The sequence below is a fragment of the Athene cunicularia genome (assembly GCF_003259725.1).
Source record: "Athene cunicularia isolate RWA chromosome 2 unlocalized genomic scaffold, athCun1 chr2_part1, whole genome shotgun sequence".
Lineage (NCBI taxonomy): Eukaryota > Metazoa > Chordata > Aves > Strigiformes > Strigidae > Athene > Athene cunicularia.
The window spans coordinates 8,294,767-8,313,920 of record NW_020799095.1 but is presented as its reverse complement, the minus strand read 5'-3'; the positions used below and the strand labels follow the sequence as shown (position 1 = coordinate 8,313,920).

The window sequence follows — 19,154 nt, the reverse complement described above, 5'->3', positions numbered from 1 at the left end:
TCTGTGTCTCTTTAAGTGATGGGCAGTCCTCAGCAATACCTGTAGCCAGTATGGAATTTGCAGCGATTTGTCTACGAAATGCCTTGCTGCTACTGCCAGAAGATCAGCAGGAGCCAAAACAGGAAAACGGATCTAAAACTAGTAATCAGCTGGGGGGAAATACAGAAAACAGTGAAAGTAGTGAATCATGCAGGTAAACAGAATTGCCATAAACCTTTCTTTTTGTCCAAAGTAAACTCTGAGCTGACAGTCTCTGTCTCCTACTTATCCTGTTTGGCAGCAGAATAAACCCAACGTATTTTTAAATTCTCTTAGCAGTGTTGGGATATCCAAGGAAATTGTTTACCTGCTTGTTGTTTTAATTGCTGGTGTGCTAATTTAAGAATAAAATACTGAGTTGATTCTTGTCATTTCAAACAACTTTAAATTAGACAGTGAAATTCCTTTTTTTCACTGGCCATCATTTTTTCTGTGCTGCAAATGTTATGTTTTCCCACACCCTCCTGCCGTGCATATTGGTATTTCTCTAATTGTAAGTGAAGTTTCACATGTTACAGTGATTTTGTGTGTGTGTGCACGTGCGCCATGTACTTGATTCAATATATAAATGTAAACATTTCCCCATGATCAGATTTGACATTCATCAGCCCTAGTATGCTTTGTGTTTGTTTTAGACTAGAAATGGGAAACTAGATTTAGAAGATAATAAGTAGGAAAGCAATATGGAGCTATTGCTTAATAAATTGCATTTTACAAAAAAGAGTTTAAGAATTTTTTTTTTTTCTTCCTTAAAGCTTCAGAAAAAGTAACTTGTAGACAATGCATGTTAAATAGCAGAAAGGTGATGGGGGTTTTTTTGCATTGATCCTGATACCCTTCAAAAGGAAGTTTGGAATGTATCTTTGCCCATAGCCTGAACTTTTTATTAATGACCACTTTGAGAAGGGAAGAGTTACAGTAACTAATCTGAAAAAGTGGCTGTGTTGGAGCTTGAACTACTTAAAGTAATGAAAAAACACAATGTTTTTGTCAGAACTAAGTACAGATAAATTTTAAGAATATAAGATCCATTTGTCACATGGCAGGATTTACTGCACATATGCTGTATTGTGTAGGCACAATGTGTGTCCTTGTATATTCTGAGGTTGCCTGGAGAGAGACTAGTGCTGGGGGTCGGTGGCTGTTACTGCTACAACAATATTTGAAGGCTGTTCTCTGTAACCTGTTTTTCCCAATGACAATCTTTTCTGTCAAGTGACAAAATGATTTATAAAAGTCTGGTGGATTTTTTAAAATTTTTTTCCTTACCAGCATTGGAGGTTGTGAACTAATTTCCCCTGGCAAGCTGTATGCAGCTGATTGAGATGAAGCTTCTCTGGTTTAAATGAGATTGCAATTTTAAGTTTATGGGGCCCACTAAAGGGCAGTGATGAAAACAAAATGGTAGCCCTTACTCAGACAAGACCTCCTGTTTTGTTTTGGATTTGTTTGTTTGTTTTCATAGGAGTGAGGAAAGAAAAACATGCCCTGTAGGGAAAGATCCTTTACTACCTTCTGCTTTCAAAACCAGTTGCTTCTTCAGCTTAAAAAAAAATTTAAAAGAAGACTCCCTTATATCTCCCCATAGTCATTTCCAGTTTCAAAATATCCAGCAACAAAGCAGGCTGTTCTTGAATTTGTGTGTCACGTTCTGAAAGGTTCTCTAAGGATTTGTTTCTTCTGACAAGCGACCCTCTGTGAGAGAAAAGTAAAACATATAAGGCATTTGAAGAAAATCAGGCTAATTGAAGAGGATGGTTTTGAAGAAAATCCCACTAATTGAGCAGGCTGTCTCTGAGGCAGATTATTCTCTTATGCACAAGAAAACAGTGAATATTTTCAGTGGTTAAGGGTATTTTTTTAATCTAACTTTTGTCAAAGGCATGAAGTAGCTAGATGCACTACAACAGTATTGAGTACAGGTTTTGTTGGGAGTCTGTTGCTTTCTGTTTTGAAGGTGTAAGTTGGAGTTATTTTTACCTGTTTGTAACAGATATGAAACTAGATCAATTAACAAATTCCTGTTAAGTGGATAGACTGTTTCAGTTCAGATTTTTAACTGCTTTTTAATCTGTTTCTAAACCTTAGTGTCTCTCTCTGCCAAGGCATAGCTGTTAGCCTTGTCTTCAGTTCCCATTCCAGAAGGAGGTTCTTTCAGCTTATTGGAGAGCAAAGTTGCATACTTACTATATATATAGAATACTTCCTCCCCCCCAAAAAAGCATAATTTTTAAAAAGTGAAATTTTATTTTTTTAGAAAAAAGATATTGAAATAAAATAAAGGGCAACTAGAAGTCTAAAGGAATCTGTAGCACTTTGTGGGTTGTCTTGCTAGAATATTTATGTAATTAGTTTTTAAGATGTCTAGGGAGAGAACTAGGTTACTGCTTTTCTTACAGGCTGAAAGAAGAGAGCCTACAAATACAGCAAGTTCTGCATCTCTCCAGTTTAAAGTTCTTGTCCTACACTGAACTTCAAAAATTCCTCAAGGCTGTGGAGAACGGTGTGGGTTGTTTGGTGTGTCAACTCCTTCCCAGCAAATGTCTCCATTCTTCCTTCTCAATTAGAAGGGTTAGGATAAGTGCATGTGCCTCAACTTCTGCATAGCTTCATTTCCCTGGTTTTTAGTCTACAGAATTTTTGCTGTCCTTTTAAATGTAGTGAATAAATATAAATGCTTATTACAGTGAGATTTTTTTTTAAGATTAATTATTTATAATCACTCCTTACAATTAATACACTGTTTTTATTCTAGCAATAAAAGTCATGAAGGGGATAAATTCATTGCAGCTCCACCTTCTTCACCTTTGAAGAAACAGGAATTGGAAAATTTAAGGCAAGTAAACAATTACACAATATTCACCACTAAATGACCCCCTCTGAAATTTTGCTATGATTTGGGAGTTGTTCCTAGTTTGTTTGGGGTTTTTTTACGCACTTGCAACATTGAATTGTAGCTGTTATTCTAAGGGTGCCTTTATTCAAATATGTGTGCTTCCTTTCTTCTGGGTTTTGAGTCCAAACAAATAGAACCATTCAACGCCCATAAATGACAAAGCTAAAAACTTGACAATGGCTGTTGTGATTGGTGGAAGTGGTGGAAAGTACTGTATGGTACCTTTTCTTTTAAGACCTTGATAAGGCTAGTTTGAAATTCAGCCCCCCACAACATTATGCACTTCTTGGATGGAAAAAAATTGGAAGTGGTAAAAAGCAGGTATGCTGCTTTCAAATGAGAGCAGTGCTACTTTCAGCAGGAGTAAAACCATAGTTTGCATAAAATGGAAAGAAAAATTGCCTCTGTTCAGGCATTTAAATTCTTTGCTATGGAAGAACATAGGTAAAAATTGACTGTAGATTTTTTGTGTGTGTGTTCTCAAAGATCCTTAAACTACTGGTTCAGCAGTCTGAGTGCTCTCCAAACAGAGTAACTCCATGTGTCTAAACAAGTATCATCTTATCTGGAACCTCTTTACTTTTCCCCAACAAGATTTTAATTTGCTGGCAATGTTAATTATTTCAGGTGGCTGTCAGCCTGTTGAAAATCTCTCTTACTATGAAGCTTGCACCTGTTTAGAAAAAAGAAATCTGTTTTAAGTTTCCATTATGGACAAAGCATACAGTAATTTCCCACTTAAACTCTTGGGTAAACACTCTGTTCCAGCCTAACCCCAGGTAACCTGTGTTTTATAATGGCCAGCTTAACCTTTACTTTGCTCCGCTATGTGTACTAAAACTACTTGTATTCGTTTAAAAGCAATTTAGTAGGAATCTGTGAGGAGACATTTCTGAGACCTTGATTATTTATTCTGAAGTGGTACAAGAGTATGCTACTCAAAATAGAAAGCACTGGATTAAAAACAGTGATGTGGGTTGGTTGTAGGGTCTTTTTTCCCTCCTGACTGTTGAAAATGTGGTTGCCACATGTCAAAATTACATGGTGTCACATTGTAATTTTTTTATTTTTTTTTTATATAGGCTTTTCTTTCACAATCAGCTGTTGTCATCTACTGATGAAACCTGACAACATGTCAGGAAAAACTTATAAGTTTAGCAAGAATTACACTGCTTCTGGTAGAAAACATCATATAAGGAAAAACACCATTTTGTTTATTGCAATATTTGCTTTGGTGGTTAAATCCAGAGGACTAGACATCCTTAGAGAGTGATTCTGCTGAAACTCTTTCTAGGTTTCTGCAGGTAGCTGTGAAAAGGAAAATACACTCAAACATTAGTATATTCCTGTAGTCTTGCTCACTAAGGACCTAAGTGAGAAAATTAAAATTCTTATCAGGGAAAGTAAGAAAAATTACTCAATGTTGGTGATATCCTGAGGAATAGGTGTCTATTCAATTCTGGTTTTCCTTGTTAAGTCACTGGATTGAGAAATCTGTATTGCTTCTAGAACTGAAATGGGGAACTTAAATGCTATTTTGTACAGACACACATCCTAATAACAGTTTTAAATGACTGACTTTACCCCTAAATAGTTCTTAAAAATACTGTCTAGAAAAGGCTTATGTGTCATGTGTGTTGTTTGGTACTTGTTCACAAATTAGTTGAGCAGACTATTCTCATAATAAGAAGTAATTCAACTGCAAGGTTTTAAAAGCAACAATCAGAAGTCTGAGGACACCAAACATTGTTAAGAATTTATCCATAGGAAGCAGAAACTCCAGATTTTTTTTCTTCTTCTGAGTTTCTTCTAAATAATTCTGTTCCTCATTGCTTCTCATCCTCAGAGAAACCAATTCCCCTGCTCTGCTTTCAGCCTGTGGTATGTTTCAGTGTGCCAGAACAACCCGGCACTGTTAGGATACATCAGGAGTAAAGGAGTTCTAGTAGACCACAGTACTACATTTGGAAAAATTTTGTGGATTTTACTGTAAAAATTGAGACGGATAACAACAGACCTTGTTGTAGCCTTTTTCTCCCTAGATTGAACAACATTGTGTGAGAATGTTAATTTCCCCCTTCAAAACAACTAGAGATAAAGGAAGAGTTTGATCATTCACTTTGTCCTGAGTAGATTTGAACTGTAAGCCCATACTATAAGGCATGCGATCCAATTTTACCCTTGTTTTTCCTTTTCCATTTGGCCATCTCCAGTCCATCATTATGCTTTATTTACTGACATATTTTTGAAGTGTGCATACCCTAGTATCGTATATGGTATTCCAGGAGCATCACTGACATTGCTAATAATTTCACAGGTAATACTGTACACCACTTCCCACCAATATACCTTCTGTCTTCTCCACACCTACCCAGTTGTGCCTCATTTATCCACTTAAAGGTTGCAGTGGTCTGTTTGACACGTGTCACAGTACTGGAAGCTTACAGTGATTATCACCCATAGCTGTTCCACTCTTCTTCCTCACTCTCAGCCACTGTGTAGTTCTCCCTCATCTTCCCTTTGCTGGTGCTGAATTTCACCCTTGAGTAAAGCACCATCTACATTCTGTATTTCTTAATATTTTGGATTGTCTTGCTTGTGTTGAAACATGAAAGTAGATAGTTCATATCCACTGTTGTGCTTAGTTAGCTATTTGAAGTTATTTCAGATTAGTGATGTTCTCTAAATGGTTTAGAAGTGCCATTTTTGGTGCCTTCACAGTAAGTTTTGAAGAACTGGATTTTCTCTGGCTTGCCCTTTGCTTGAGAAATAAGCCAAGTCAGATGTGGAGTTTGGGTTCTGTAAACTTGCAGTCAGTGTGGGCTGACAAATCTTGTAGCCTAGACCTACACAAGAGGCTGTTTGACATAATCTGGCAGTTTAAAAAAACATTTTTCTTTGTCCTAGTGCAAAGGCAGTTTTATTTAGGGCATGTGGAGGCTCAGTGATGCTGGAAGTCTGCCGTGCTCAAAGGCGACCTGTGGAGTTTTGTCAGAATCCTGACCGGGGTGAAAAACTAGTTTGTCTTTTCCCTTGTGGTGTAATTCTTCTGCTCCGGTTAGCTGTCAGGTCTCCTGAGCATTTGGTTTAGCCAACTCAACAATGGATCCAAGTGTGCAAGAACAGTACTGCAGGGAAGAAAACCTGAATATTGTAATCTTCTTTACGCAGCTGTTGGTAAAAAATCCTGCCAGGTCTTACGTGGCTTAAGCAGTGACAAGTCCTTAGAGCAGAGGAGTAGGTTTCAGTTTTGTCAGACTTACCTGTTGCGTGATCGGCGTGTGTCTTGTGTTTGAATTATACTTTCAGAAATAAAAACAGGCTTTTAAAAAGTTGTGGGAAATAGAAGACATATTGATGTAAAGAGCAGTAGCAACCAACTCTGCAGGCCTTGACTTACATCTAAGGGTATTTAGCTGGTGACACTTAGCATCTCCGCTGGTTCAAAAGCTGTTCTTCCTTGAGGCAGAGGCAACAAGAGGCTAGTTAGAAGCTGGCTGTTATTACAGAGATTTCCCCCCACCCCCATTCTCTCCCCCTCCCCAGTTGCAACCTTTCAGAAATACTTTAGGTTTGGGACTTGAGCTGGGGAAGCTTTCCTCTCCCCCTCTCAAGCTTTTGTATGTGTTCAGATTTGATGTGACATCTGGGCACGATGGAGAGGAAGTGGGGGGTAGGGAGAAACACTGGAGAAGTTTCTTATCCTGCTGGTGCATAATTAAGGAGCATGCCTCCTGGGAAAGGGGAATAAAGGCACCCCAGGTCCTGCCACGAATTACATGACTTACTGCTGGACCAAAAGTGGGCTTGACAGTTGCCAGAAGGTTGATGTGGTAATAGCCCACCTACCGGCAGGAGAGTCGGAAGCTCTCCTCCCATTGCTCCCAACATGACGCCCCGCTAAGAGGATCTGCTCTTCTTCCCTGGAGAAGGACAGAGTCCGTGCTCACAGTGAGACGATGCGGGCAGAGCCTTGTGCCCAGAGGACAAGGCAGCCTGCACTGGATGATATCTTACAAAGTAGAAAATAGCCCCAAGTGCTGTGTTTATAAGTTATTAGAAAGTGCGAAGCTTGGCCTAATGATGGCATCCTGGCATGGGGTTATTGTTTGAAGATAGAAAATGAGAGTAATTCAGATTTCATTACAGGAACTGTCAGAGATTTTGTGGTTTTAGAAGGGTAAGAAAGTCTGTGACAGCAACAAAATACCACAGATCAATCAGAGTCTTGGCAGCTGGTTACAGCTCTCAATCGAACACAAAACTGGAAACGCCAAATTCTCCAGTGTTGATTGTCTCCCTGAATGTAAACGTTGTTCAATACAAGAGTGAAATATGTTACAACTTAATTGATTGTGACTATGTGTCTGTAGACTGTATGTTCTAGACATCTACAAATCTGCTGCCCTTTGCTGTAACAGAAGAGGAGGGCAGGGAAGTCAAATGAGAGTCCAAGGTAAAACGAATAAAAAGAGGGTGAGAAAGGGAAACTGTCCATGAGAAAAATTACACACGTAGTGAAGTCCATCGTTTTTTATCTGTTATTTATCGTCAAAATTGCAAAATCTCACTGAGCATACTATGGTGGTCCTTGATTGATACCAATAGAAAGCAGTGTATATATCTCCTAATGCAGAGAATGCAATGGAGGCTATAGATAATAAAACACTAGTGCCTTTACTTCATAGTTTGATGCAAAAATACTGTTGAAAGTTTATGATTTATTTCTTTAGCACTTAACAAGAAAGAAATTTTTAACAGATGCATTTGGAAACACAGAATTCTCCATTTAATATATTTGTTTCCCTCCCTTTTTTTTTTTTCTTCTTTCTTTTTGCTTCCAGGTGCTCAATACTTGCGTGTAGTGCTTACGTGGCTCTGGCTTTGGGTGATAACCTTATGGCACTGAATCATGCAGATAAACTTCTTCAGCAACCAAAGCTGTCAGGGTCTCTTAAGTAAGTCTGATGTGGTCACTTCTTCTTTCTCAGCCCTGCTTTTTGCTGGAGACTTCTGAGTTGAAGCTTCCAATGTCTGTACCTGCTTGCCAGTTCTGTATCTGCAAAGAATTGCTTGGCCCACTCCTGTTCTTGTTGAAGCCCTGACTAAATGTTCATTAACACACAGGAACGTGAGTCCCCTCCTTTGTGTATGAAATCCATGTAATTCAGAATCTGTCGCTGCTTTTGTTGCTATTTGTTAATCTCCAGCTATGGGTCCCATCCGTCGGGTCTCTGTCCTGATTTGCTGTGGAGCTCCACGTACTCCTGTTGGCACAGCACAAGGGGCAGGAATGAGCAGCCAGGGGTAAACAACATCAGCCTAAACCAGCATGCTGCTGAAAGTTCGCTTAGGAAGCTACAGCCTTGGAGGGGAAGGTTTGCTCAGTCAGTAGGGTACCAGATCTTGGGTGTGCAGGACTGTCACTTCACCCACTACTGTTGCTTATGTAGGTTCCGTTCTTCAGTTTCTCTTTTTTAGTTCTTATTTGGTACTGTATTTTTTGGAAGAATATTCAAATCTCATTATGTTTCTATTCTCCAGTTCTCATAGGTCTCTGCATATTCAAAAAAGGCAGCTTTAGCCCCATCCATCTGACCTCGGTTTGTGCATTTAAATCCAATATCATACACAGGATAAAAATACAGCAGAGGTGTTTTTATGATAGTAATTTTTTTTTTTTAATGGTAATGTACTTGCAGAAAGCAAGCTAATTTGTGCTTATTTTTATATGCTGGCAGCATATTCTAAAATGGTCCATGCCAATTAAATTCTTCGGCTCCCATGCTTGAGACTACTGCAGAAGCTCATCTTTTTGCACAGTCATTGTATAAGCAGTGTTTTAGAGGACTTTGCAAGCTAACACGTAATTTTGTGAAGACAGCATTGCTATTATGTAATGCAAGAAATGCTAGATAACAGTTTTTACAGAGCGCCATGTATCTTGGTCCCAGGAAACTAGGCTTTTGTGCAGACTGGGAATTTTAAACTGTTCCTGTTTTCTTCAGTGAAATAAATTGCATGTAGAAAGTTAGTTTGCTATATCAGATCTAAATTGTAGAAGTTATTTTGGATTATTTTTTTTACCTGATGTTTTGTACTTCATTACAACCGACTATACAGTCAGTTTGGAGTGTACTGTATACAGCTGCATAATCGAGCTTGAACTTTTTTGCTGAACTTTTGTTTCAGATTAAATATTTGCAGACTAACCACTCTTGATCGACAGGATTCCTTCTGTTCCAAATTTGAAAAGGAAAGCTGCAGTTTAGCTGAGCTGAACTACAAGTGTCAAACATCAGACTTGCTTAATTCTTTTGCAAAACCTGCAGTTGGAAAGGTGTTTGTGCACCATGGACAGGCCTGTCCTTAGAAAAGGAGCTATTTTACAGAATTAGTTTGATTTATATTGAATGTAAAGTCACTTAACACCTCAAATTATAGATGTATTCTTATCCTGGGGTGTTTTTGTAAGGATTTATTTTTTAATTCTCTGAGATAAATGCATACCAAGGTACTATCTTTCTGAAATGGCAATTCCTGTTCATGAATTGTCATTACTCAGGGGCAGGTCTTTTTCACAACATTAGTACCTAAAAGCAGTAAATAGCAGAACTGGGTATAATGACAGTACATTATAAGCAAGCTAACTTTCATGCAAGTGTTTCAAGTCATAGTTCTCATGTGTTTGTGTTAAAAACTGCGTTCAGTTTGTCTTACATAACAAATTGTGGGGGTGGTTGGGCTGACGTTTGTACTTAACTCTTTGCTCTTGTAGGTTTCTTGGGCATTTGTATGCAGCAGAAGCTCTCATCTCTCTAGACAGAATATCTGATGCCATCACTCACTTGAACCCTGAGAACGTCACTGATGTTTCCCTTGGGATCTCTTCAAATGAGCAGGATCAAGGTTAATGAATCCACACTTCATTAGAACTGGTTATGCTTTCAGCTGCCCTCCTGCTGAAACTTTCTATATACAAACATAACGATGCTTAAGATATCTTGTTTTAAGACCATAGGTTGTTTGGGGTTTTTTGTTTGTTTTCCTGGCTTTAGTTCCTACTTTGTGCTTGGTTTGTCTTCTGCATGTTTGATACTTCTTTGAAGTGATTAATTCTGTAACATAACTGTATAGTGTAGTGTTCTGGCTTGTTTGCAGGTAACTTTTAAAAGCTGCTTTTGTGCAATTACAGTTAAGTTTGGACTTCATACCTCTTCTTCCAGCTTTTTAGTCTCTGAACCAGGCTTTGGAGTACCAGTGAAGTCTACTTACTGCATTTAGTGAGAGATAGGAGTGGGGAGAATTTCGTTAATCTGTATCTTAATCTTACTGCAGTGCTTCCAGCTGGGAGTGAAAAATACTTCAGACCCCATCTCTATAGTTCAGTCTACAGCAGCAGCTCTGATTTCAGTGACATGTCTGTAGTTTAAACTTCACTGTATTCATCTGCAAATCCAAAAGAAAAACATTAAAAATATGAAGTCTTAAGTGACATAAACTCTTGAGCAAACTTATATGTCCCCCTTTAATGTCAGATTGTGAAGAAAGAAGCAAATTTGTATCTCTGTATTATTTTTGTAATAAGCTGTAAAAAAGCTCACAGAACATGATGGTTTTTGTGGGTTTTTTCCTTTGTAGGGTCTGACAAAGGAGAGAATGAGGCAATGGAATCTTGTAAGTACCAGCCACTGTATTCACCAGAGTACAGGAACTTACTTGGCCAGTTTGGAATAAAAGTGTAAGGAAAAAAAAAAAAACAACAATTTTTTTTAATTGCAGCTGGCAAGCAGACCCCACAATGTTACCCCAGTTCAGTCACATCTGCGCGAACAATGATGTTATTTAACCTTGGAAGTGCTTACTGTTTAAGGAGTGAATATGACAAAGCTCGAAAGTGTCTTCATCAGGTATGAAAAACAAATCTCAAAGCTGTCTAATGACAGCTTTAGGGACAAAGGTACTTCCTTCGAACTGCCATTTAGGTCACAGCAAATCCTGGTGATTTCATAGCCCAGGTTTATGTGCAGACTTTGCTGAGTTGGCAGCTCTCTTCTGTCTTTATAAACCAATCTCTATTAGTAACATAAAATGAAGGATTCCAAATTTCTTACTTGTGTAAATAGTTCAGTACCACTACAGGAAGCTTTTTTTTTTTTTTCTTTTTTTTTCTTTTTTCCTTGATTGTATCAAAGCAGTGGAATACAACTAGGAAGCCTTTTAATTTTTTCTAAGTTTGGTTTTGTGGTTTTTTTTTTTAAATGGTCCGGTAGTAATTGTTATATTTCAGAGGAGAAAGTTCTTGAGGGCCATGAGTTTGCTTCTCTTTAAACAGTTAACTCACCATCTAAGCTATTTTAGGGCTGTGAGAACAAACTGCAGTTCTGCTGGAGGCATGTTCCTTGCCTGCCTCTTGTCCCAAGAATTCTCAAGTACTGCTTTTGAAACTCCGTCTCCACTTAGCCTGTGTCATTTGGTCTTTCTTACAGCTGGGACCCATCTCTTTCAAGGATGATGTTTATCTCTGCAGCCATTCCTGACTGTCAGGAAGACTGTACAAATGCACTGTTGAGCTGCAAACTGAAACAGCAATCTTTTAAATTACTTCATAGTAGTTGTGTAGGTGAACAGGTTCAAATTCTGTGAGGTTCTCAACTGCTTAAGGCAATTGTCTTGCTATTTTTCCTCCTGAGGCTTCTTAAGATTGGGCAGGTGTCTGTGCTTGGGCTCTAGCACATGTGTAAAGCCCAAAGGAGTGTAAGGCCATCTGTGGATGTAACGTATAGTAGGTCTCTGCATCTACAATAGATCATTGACTTCATAGCTGAAAAATATTTTTATAGAGAAAACTTAATGAATGATCCTTGTTAACTTCATATTCTGAACTTGGGAGCAGTGGAGGTTACCTTTTTCACCTGTCATCTCACCAGGAAACCACAGTAGATTGGCCCAGGAATTACAGATTCATATTAACAGAAGCATACAGCAGATGGTCCTGCTAATTAGTGTGAAACAGTCTTGCAATGCAGATAATCTTTCAGTCTCTCCTTGCATACATAAATCTGATAGAGTACACTAGTTTGAAAAAAATCTTATCTCAGTTTATGAATCATTACATGTTTTTCTTAGCTAAGATGGTGGTAACAATCTTGTCAAGAGGCACTTTCTTAGAGCTGGATGTTTCTCTTTAGCACTTTCTCTACACTGACCTCTCCCCCCCACCCCAATCTTTTTTTTTTTTCAATAAGGCTGCTTCGCTGATCCACCCCAAAGAGATCCCTCCAGAGGCTATTCTGCTGGCTGTATATCTTGAATTGCAGAATGGTAAGTTTTGAAATGTTCTGTCAATCTAGATTTGGGATACAAGGGGAGGAGGGCGGTAGTTGTCATTCCTAGTCTTTATAGAGTTGTGCCAGTATTTTGAATGGTACCCTTTGGGCCTGTCTCCATTTTACTATGGATCCGTGTATCCACACCTTCATTTCCAGTTTATTATTGCCCTCCTGTTCCTACATATTGCAGGTTTCCTCAACGTTCATCTGAGCTGAAATCTTTTATACTTTGTGCAGAAATCAGCAGACTTGGATAGACTCAGTAAAACCCTTGATAAGGTTTATACTATAAAGAGGGTTTGAAAGGCTTTGCATTAAAAGACAGCTGTGAGCCAAGCTTCCCATAGAAGCCATGTCAAGGCCCTATGTAGCATGTACTGCCACAAAGCTTGTAATATTGATAACTCCCCCAAATCCTTCCTTTTGAAAATTTACTGCCTTTGCATGGGGAATAAACCTCTACATAATGAGAAACTGGGAAGATTGCACTGGAATTCTGCAGTGTGAGCAGACTGGTGCAGTGGCACCACTGATGCTGTCGTGGGTGCAGACCTGTGCCCCTTGGGTTGTGAAATGTTCAGCGTGCTTCTTCCCCTTCAGTTCTCTTGCATTGCAGGCAGGCCGGGGATTTGAGCGTTTGTACTCAAGCTTTGTAGAAGTCTCAATTCTTTCTTATGAAGGTGTTTCTGAGTTGGAATTTTGAAGACCTACCTTTTTGCAACAAAGAAGCACAGAGCAGAGGAGAGTGGAAAGTGGGATTTACATCTTTCACTCCCTTCTAAGTAATAACCAGAAGGAACTAAAGACATTTTTTATTCTATAAATGGCAACAGTGGTGCATCTGTTCTGAAACTAAAAGTTTACTTAAAAGTATGTGATAAGAGGGAGAAATGTTCTTTTTAGAACTTATAGTTTAATTTTTAATGAAGAATAATTTTCCCATTTATATTGGTATTTATTTGATGTTCCATGCATGCACTTGACAAATCAGATTTCTTGTTTTAAAACTTCGTTTACATATACCCTTGACATTTGGTTTACTGTCTGTTATGTCACATGGTAAAGGTGGTTTGTGTGAGATCACTAGAGAGTGTCACTACGTGGATGGGAGAGAGAAGAGGTACCTACCTCTAGGGACTCTGGCATCTTCAGGCTCTGAGGTTGAAGCTTGAGGTCTTCAGCTAAGAATAGGTAGAATCAAGCAATACTGTTGTTTCAAGTTTGCTTTTGTCTAATACTTTCCATGTTCATGTCAGCATTTCACTGAATAGGAAGACCATGAGGGTACAGGGCCAGGGCTGGCTTGTCAGCTCTGTTCTGAGAACAGTGATTTTTAAGTCATACAAAGGTACTTTTTTGTTGTTGTTGTTGTTAACTGAAAGTTGTCTTGTAGGTAACACACAGCTGGCGCTGCAGATCATCAAGAGAAACCAGCTTCTCCCTTCTGTGAAAACACTCTCTGACATGCGGAAGAAGCCTGTGTTCCAGCCAGTCCACTCAATCCAGCCCATTCAGATGCCAGCTTTCACCACTGTTCAAAGGAAGTGAGGTTGTGCTTCACTCTGCTGCTGCCCTGCCCGTCAGGGTTTGGATTTTGTATATTTTTTTTAACCTAGGACACTTGCATACCCCAGTTGCTGGAGTGTGTTCATTACATGTTTTATTAAAAATTTACATAAAACAAAAAGGCATCTTGGAGGTGTTTGTAAAGGCTATTTCATAAAGAAAGAGAGGTTGGTTTCTGTTTTGAATGTGAGTGGCAGTTTACTTAGTGAAAGGAAGTGGATAACCAAGTGTGTAGGGGAGGGAGGTGACTGGAAGGAGAGACTGAAGTCCTGCTCAACCAGCAACTCAACTGTTCTGTGTCAAAGCACAACAGCTTTGAGCTATTGTTTTGTATTCTTCACAGAAGAGGCTTTTACCCAACTTTGTGATACTGATATAGCTATGGGCAGCTACCCTGCAGCAGCTGGGAGCTGGGCATTGCTGTGGTTGAAGCTGCCCCTTCAGGCATGGAAACACATCAGGGTCTGTGTGTGGGCACATGCAGGTAAATGGCCTTAGTTGCAGGGAAAGGAGCTTTTTTTTCCTGCAGGTCAGAGCCAAGGGTGGAGAGGTTTGTTACCCACTCTGGTCCGCCCCCTGTGTTTCCTGTGGCTACCTTAGAAGTGCAAAGACCCCAGCTCCAGCATTAGCAGTGTCTTTCAGTCTTTCTATCCTCTTCAAGCCCAGCAGTGTGCTGCTGGTCTCGAAGGGGTAGCAGGTGGAGGGGTAAGGACACATGCTCTGTTGCACTGCTGTATGCTGCCAAACAGGAGTGACTTAACTGTCATTAAGTTTGTATATAATTAGTACAGGGCACCCTCTGCCCCTTCTGAGTTTGTGTGGGCAGGACAGCAGAGTCCTGGCATGAGGAAGAGGGTGCTGGTGCAGTCTTCAGCTCAATGAGCAACGTGAGCCAAAAGGCAGCTTGCCAGAATGGGAAAGGTGAAAGAGCTGACTGATCAGCAACAACAAAACCTGGTGCAGCTGCTAAAACCTTTGTCAGTGTAGCAGGGTGGGGGACAAAGGTTGCCGGCAGTGGATGAGCTGAAGGGACCAGTGCTGGGGAACACATTCTCCTTTGTTGGATGGGGGTTGTTTGTGTTGAGGGGGGAGTGTTTTACAGGGTCTCTCTTTTTTTCTTTGTCCTAAGGGCCAGTGTGATGGTGTAGGTACAGTGGAAGAAGGCCTAGCTGTAAGAAATTTTTTTTCTTTTAATTTTTGAAATGCAGTTTCCACTTTAGAGGACTACCTCTTTCAAAAAATTTTTCTGCCTTTTGCTCAAACGAAGAGGTTGTAACCAGCATAAGCAAGGACTCCTGGGCTGGTTACTTACTGTGAACATAGAAGAGATGAGCCATCCTGCCTTGGGACTTAACCCAGGCATAAAATAATCAGAGCCCAAAATGGGGCACAGCATCTCTCCTCTTTTCCCCTCCCTGGGTGTTCTGTGCCACTACAGCTGTTCCGAGACTTTGCCCAGCTAATCTCCAGGGTAGAGCTGGGATAACACTTTATCTCCCCATGCTGCTGCTATTGTACTTTGCCTCCAGCCCCCACCAGGAAGGTCACTTTTCCACATGGGCACTGGTGATGCAGGGCCTGCAAGTTCTACTCTCAGCAACTTGAGCACCAGGGAGTGCAGATGTTTATAGCAGAGGAAGCCAGCAGGACAGCCCTGGGTTTGCCCCCAGGATCTTGAACAAAGAAGCCACAACTGACGAATAATAGCAAGTATATGGAACAATGTGCAAGTTGTAGAATGAGTACAAGTGTGTGTCCCTGCAGCAGGACACTAGCCATGGTGAAGCAGTACCCGCAGAAAGCTGTCCCTCTTCTGTTTGTTAAGTAAGTGGCTTTGCTACTTTTCAAGGCTTTCAGAATAAAAACAAAGTCACTGGCTTTTTCAATAACTTCTCTATCACTGTAGGAGGTGGCACCCACTCTGACCTCAGGTAAGTGCAGGCAGTTTAGAAATAGGAATTAAAAAAAAATAAATATCACTAAACAGTATCTAGAGATCACCTTTCTGACAGAGGGAGAAAGGGAGCCCATACATCCCTCGAGTCAAAAGCAGATTGACTGATTAAATACAAAAAGGTTGAAGATGCTCGCTGTGTGGTCCCGGGCCCTGAATAGAGAAGTATGTTCCCTGCCCTTCCCCCCCAGGCATGCGGGGCATTCACATGCAGAAGATGCTAATGCCTGGCCCCGGCAGCGCCCAGCGCTCCCCCGGAGGCTCGGTGAAGGGTGGTGGCAGTTGTTATTCCCCAGTTCCCGCGCATCTTATCACAGCTACATTTGCATCTCAGCAGAAGCCTTCAGCCCCAGTTGTCCCCTCACAATGACTCTTCTTCTGCCCCAAGGCAGCTGCATTGGGCAGAGCAGCTCCAGGATTTTTTCTTCCCCCTGCCGCAAGCACTGCTACTTGAAGAGAGCAGGAGCGGCACAAGCTGGGAAAGTCAATAATGGTTATTACTTTGGTTTGGACCACTTCCTGAAAGAAAGGCTGCCCGTCCCTCCCTCCCACCGCCCCTTGCCTCCAGGATCTCACCCCTGCAGTCACACCCTGGCTCTTCTCCCCACCAAAGGAGAAAGAGGTTGCAACACCCTTTCCCACCCAGGCACCATAACCCCTGTAGGTATCTCAGCCTCCTTACTCACATGCTGGCAGGGGCTCAGAGCTAAAGGTTTTGGCAAGAAAGTGAATAGTTGAACCATGAATATGGTGCAAGAACAGTGCAGCACTTGTGCAGCAGTGACCAGAGCCATGTCATGGTGCTCACCAAGTTTCCAGGCTCTGGTGCCTTCAGGGAAAGAGCACAGAGAAGCCAAGGGACAAGAGTGTACCACATAAAGCTGGTCAAGTTGTAGTCATGAAACTCACCTGAACAGCCTTTCCCCCTTTTACAGAGTCTTCTCCTTCCCTCCTTTTAACTTGAAGGACTCTCTGTACTGCTGCCCCATTACCAGCTGCTACAGCAGGGGGGGGAAAAAAAAAGTTTTGGTCAAGGGTTTTGGTGTACAGAGCACAGCATGGTGCTGAGCACTCCTTATGGTTGTACACAGCTGGGGGCAGAAAGCATCTCTGCTGGGAAGAGCTAGTGCGGTCACAGCACTTTCAGGGACAAATCGACCTCCACTGCTACACATGTTGGGAATTCAGTCAGTGGCCCTAATTCTCAAAATTTACATCTTTCCCTATTCACCATTTCTTTTCAAACCTTTTCCAAAGTAATCAGGGAAGAGCACCTTTTTTTGCTTACCCAACAACGTTTGCAGTCTGCTCTGCAAGATGCCAGATACACTATTAAACGATCTGGTGGTTTTGCTTTACACTACCACTCAGAAAAAGCATTACTTTCACAGTTGCAGAAGTGAAGAAATGGACCTAAAAACATTAAATCAGGAAGCTTCTCACAAAATACTGGAAAAACTGCATGGAGTAGGGGTGGCAAGTTCAATATCAAAGCCTTTTCCTCCAGACATGACAGTGAGGCTGTTTTTTTAAACGACCAAACAACTAAGAATTTGTCACTGCATCAACACTCTTTTTGAAAACACACTTCTCTCCATAGCACCCCAACATTTCTTCTCTCCTTTCAAAACAGGTGCCTCTGGTTAAAAGTTTTCAGCAGTCATCATCCGGAGACAGCCAGGTTCTCATTCAGGAAAGTGCTTTGTTCCTTTTTGCATCCTGACAGAAGAGAAGACTTTGGGTAACACAGAAACAGACACACACAAGTTTGCCATGAAAAAAACTCCTCACATTTATTTGATTAAACAAAAATAAAATAAACTGCATAGGAACATTTTAAAGTCCAGAGAGACACTGACTTTGTTTTAAGGCTGCCAGTAGCTGATACATCGTCTCCTTGCTACATCCTTCAGCCTTCCCTATGGACCACAAAGATACATTCAGAAGCCTCCATCAACACAAGGGTTCTAACATTTTGTTCACTTAGTCTACATAAAAGTTCACACATAACCTGTCATGCTTTCTTCTCTGCAGTACTCAACATGTGACATCTAAAAATTGTGTCTCTTTGTCCAAGTAGAAATGTGATGCCCTTTTTGGAGCATGGAAGTTCTTGTCACAGCTGGTCTCATTATCAGTTAAGATATAAAAGCTCTGAGCAGCTCATTAAAAGCAGAACACTGTCTGTCCTGCTGAGCCATTTTTATTATTATTAGGAGAGCAGCATGATTAATCACTAAAGTAGAAAAGAAACTACTGCAACAGAAGAGGCAACTACAAAACCAAAATCATCTCAAGATGCCCCCAACATCCAAGGACTGACAAAAATCGGTTGGATCCCAATGCAAACCTCCACTGAGGCAGTGCTACTTATATGCCAGTAATTAAGTTTTGTAATATGGGGCCATACATCTACAGTCAATTAAATGAGGGGAGAAAAATGCACATTTGTGACATTGAGTTCGTGTGGATAACCTCCATTTCGTTCAAGGCTTCCAATTTCTATTTGGCTTAAATTGCAGGTGTGTGTTCAACACCCTCACTACTCCAACAAATTGTGCATGAACCAAGCAGCGCATGACAGGTAATGCACAGTACAAACAAGAGTCACATACAGTAAGAAACCCCCACCAACTCAGGTGACTAAGCACACCTTACAAACTAGTTAAAAAACTTTTTAGTCATTTTAGAAAAGAAACTAAAAACCCAGAAACAGACATCTCTCCCTCTGAAGGAAAAACTACTACATTGTCTGGAAAGTACTCTACAAACCTATAAAAGGACTTTTTATTTTTTTAAACTAGTCTGGTAGTTCAAAAGGAAGTTACTTAACTACATCACTACACAGACACTTAACATTCAGTCAGTAAGGCTCTACGAAAAGAGCTTAAAAAATTATCTACCTGAGTTTGCAAGTTGATACAATCATTAATAGAAGGTCTAAGACCATGCAGGTACACAAAGCATTTTTAGAACCATTATTGGTTAAACAATGATGGAAAAAGATGCCAGTCTGGCTCGTTAACCCGTAAGATCACTTAGAGACATCAATGTACATTTTCCACCATAACATTTACCAAACCCAACACAGCCTATTGTTATTAGGGGTCTCCTGTACCCACTTCTGTCATCCCCTAATGTAAACAGGGAAGCAAAAAGTTGTTTTCAATATAGTAATCTGAGAATGTGCTTCTGCAACTTTACTCCACAGGTAAAACAAGGGGCATGTTGCATGTCACTGCTCAAGTTGCATAAAACCCCAACATACTGGTTTTAAACTGCCTCTCCTGAGAATGTCTGAACTTAAACTGCCCTCCAGGAATAGGAACTTAGTTGCTTTGTCATGGTGGAAAAAATCCCATTGAGT

General features: G+C 40.5%; 1 protein-coding gene across 2 annotated transcripts in view; it reads left to right on the top strand.

Moving 5' to 3' along the window:
• CNOT10 (CCR4-NOT transcription complex subunit 10) overlaps positions 1–13,950 on the top strand; it is a 38,531-nt gene extending 24,581 nt beyond the window's left edge. For both annotated transcript variants that reach the window (XM_026843703.1, XM_026843704.1), the window contains exons 12-19: positions 17–193; positions 2,795–2,875; positions 7,780–7,893; positions 9,714–9,844; positions 10,577–10,612; positions 10,718–10,845; positions 12,184–12,259; positions 13,661–13,950. In XM_026843703.1, the coding sequence (XP_026699504.1) occupies positions 17–193; positions 2,795–2,875; positions 7,780–7,893; positions 9,714–9,844; positions 10,577–10,612; positions 10,718–10,845; positions 12,184–12,259; positions 13,661–13,815 (898 nt within the window). In that variant the 3' untranslated portion in view covers positions 13,816–13,950. The remainder of the gene's footprint in view (positions 1–16; positions 194–2,794; positions 2,876–7,779; positions 7,894–9,713; positions 9,845–10,576; positions 10,613–10,717; positions 10,846–12,183; positions 12,260–13,660) is intronic.
• The last annotated feature ends 5,204 nt before the right edge of the window (positions 13,951–19,154 follow it).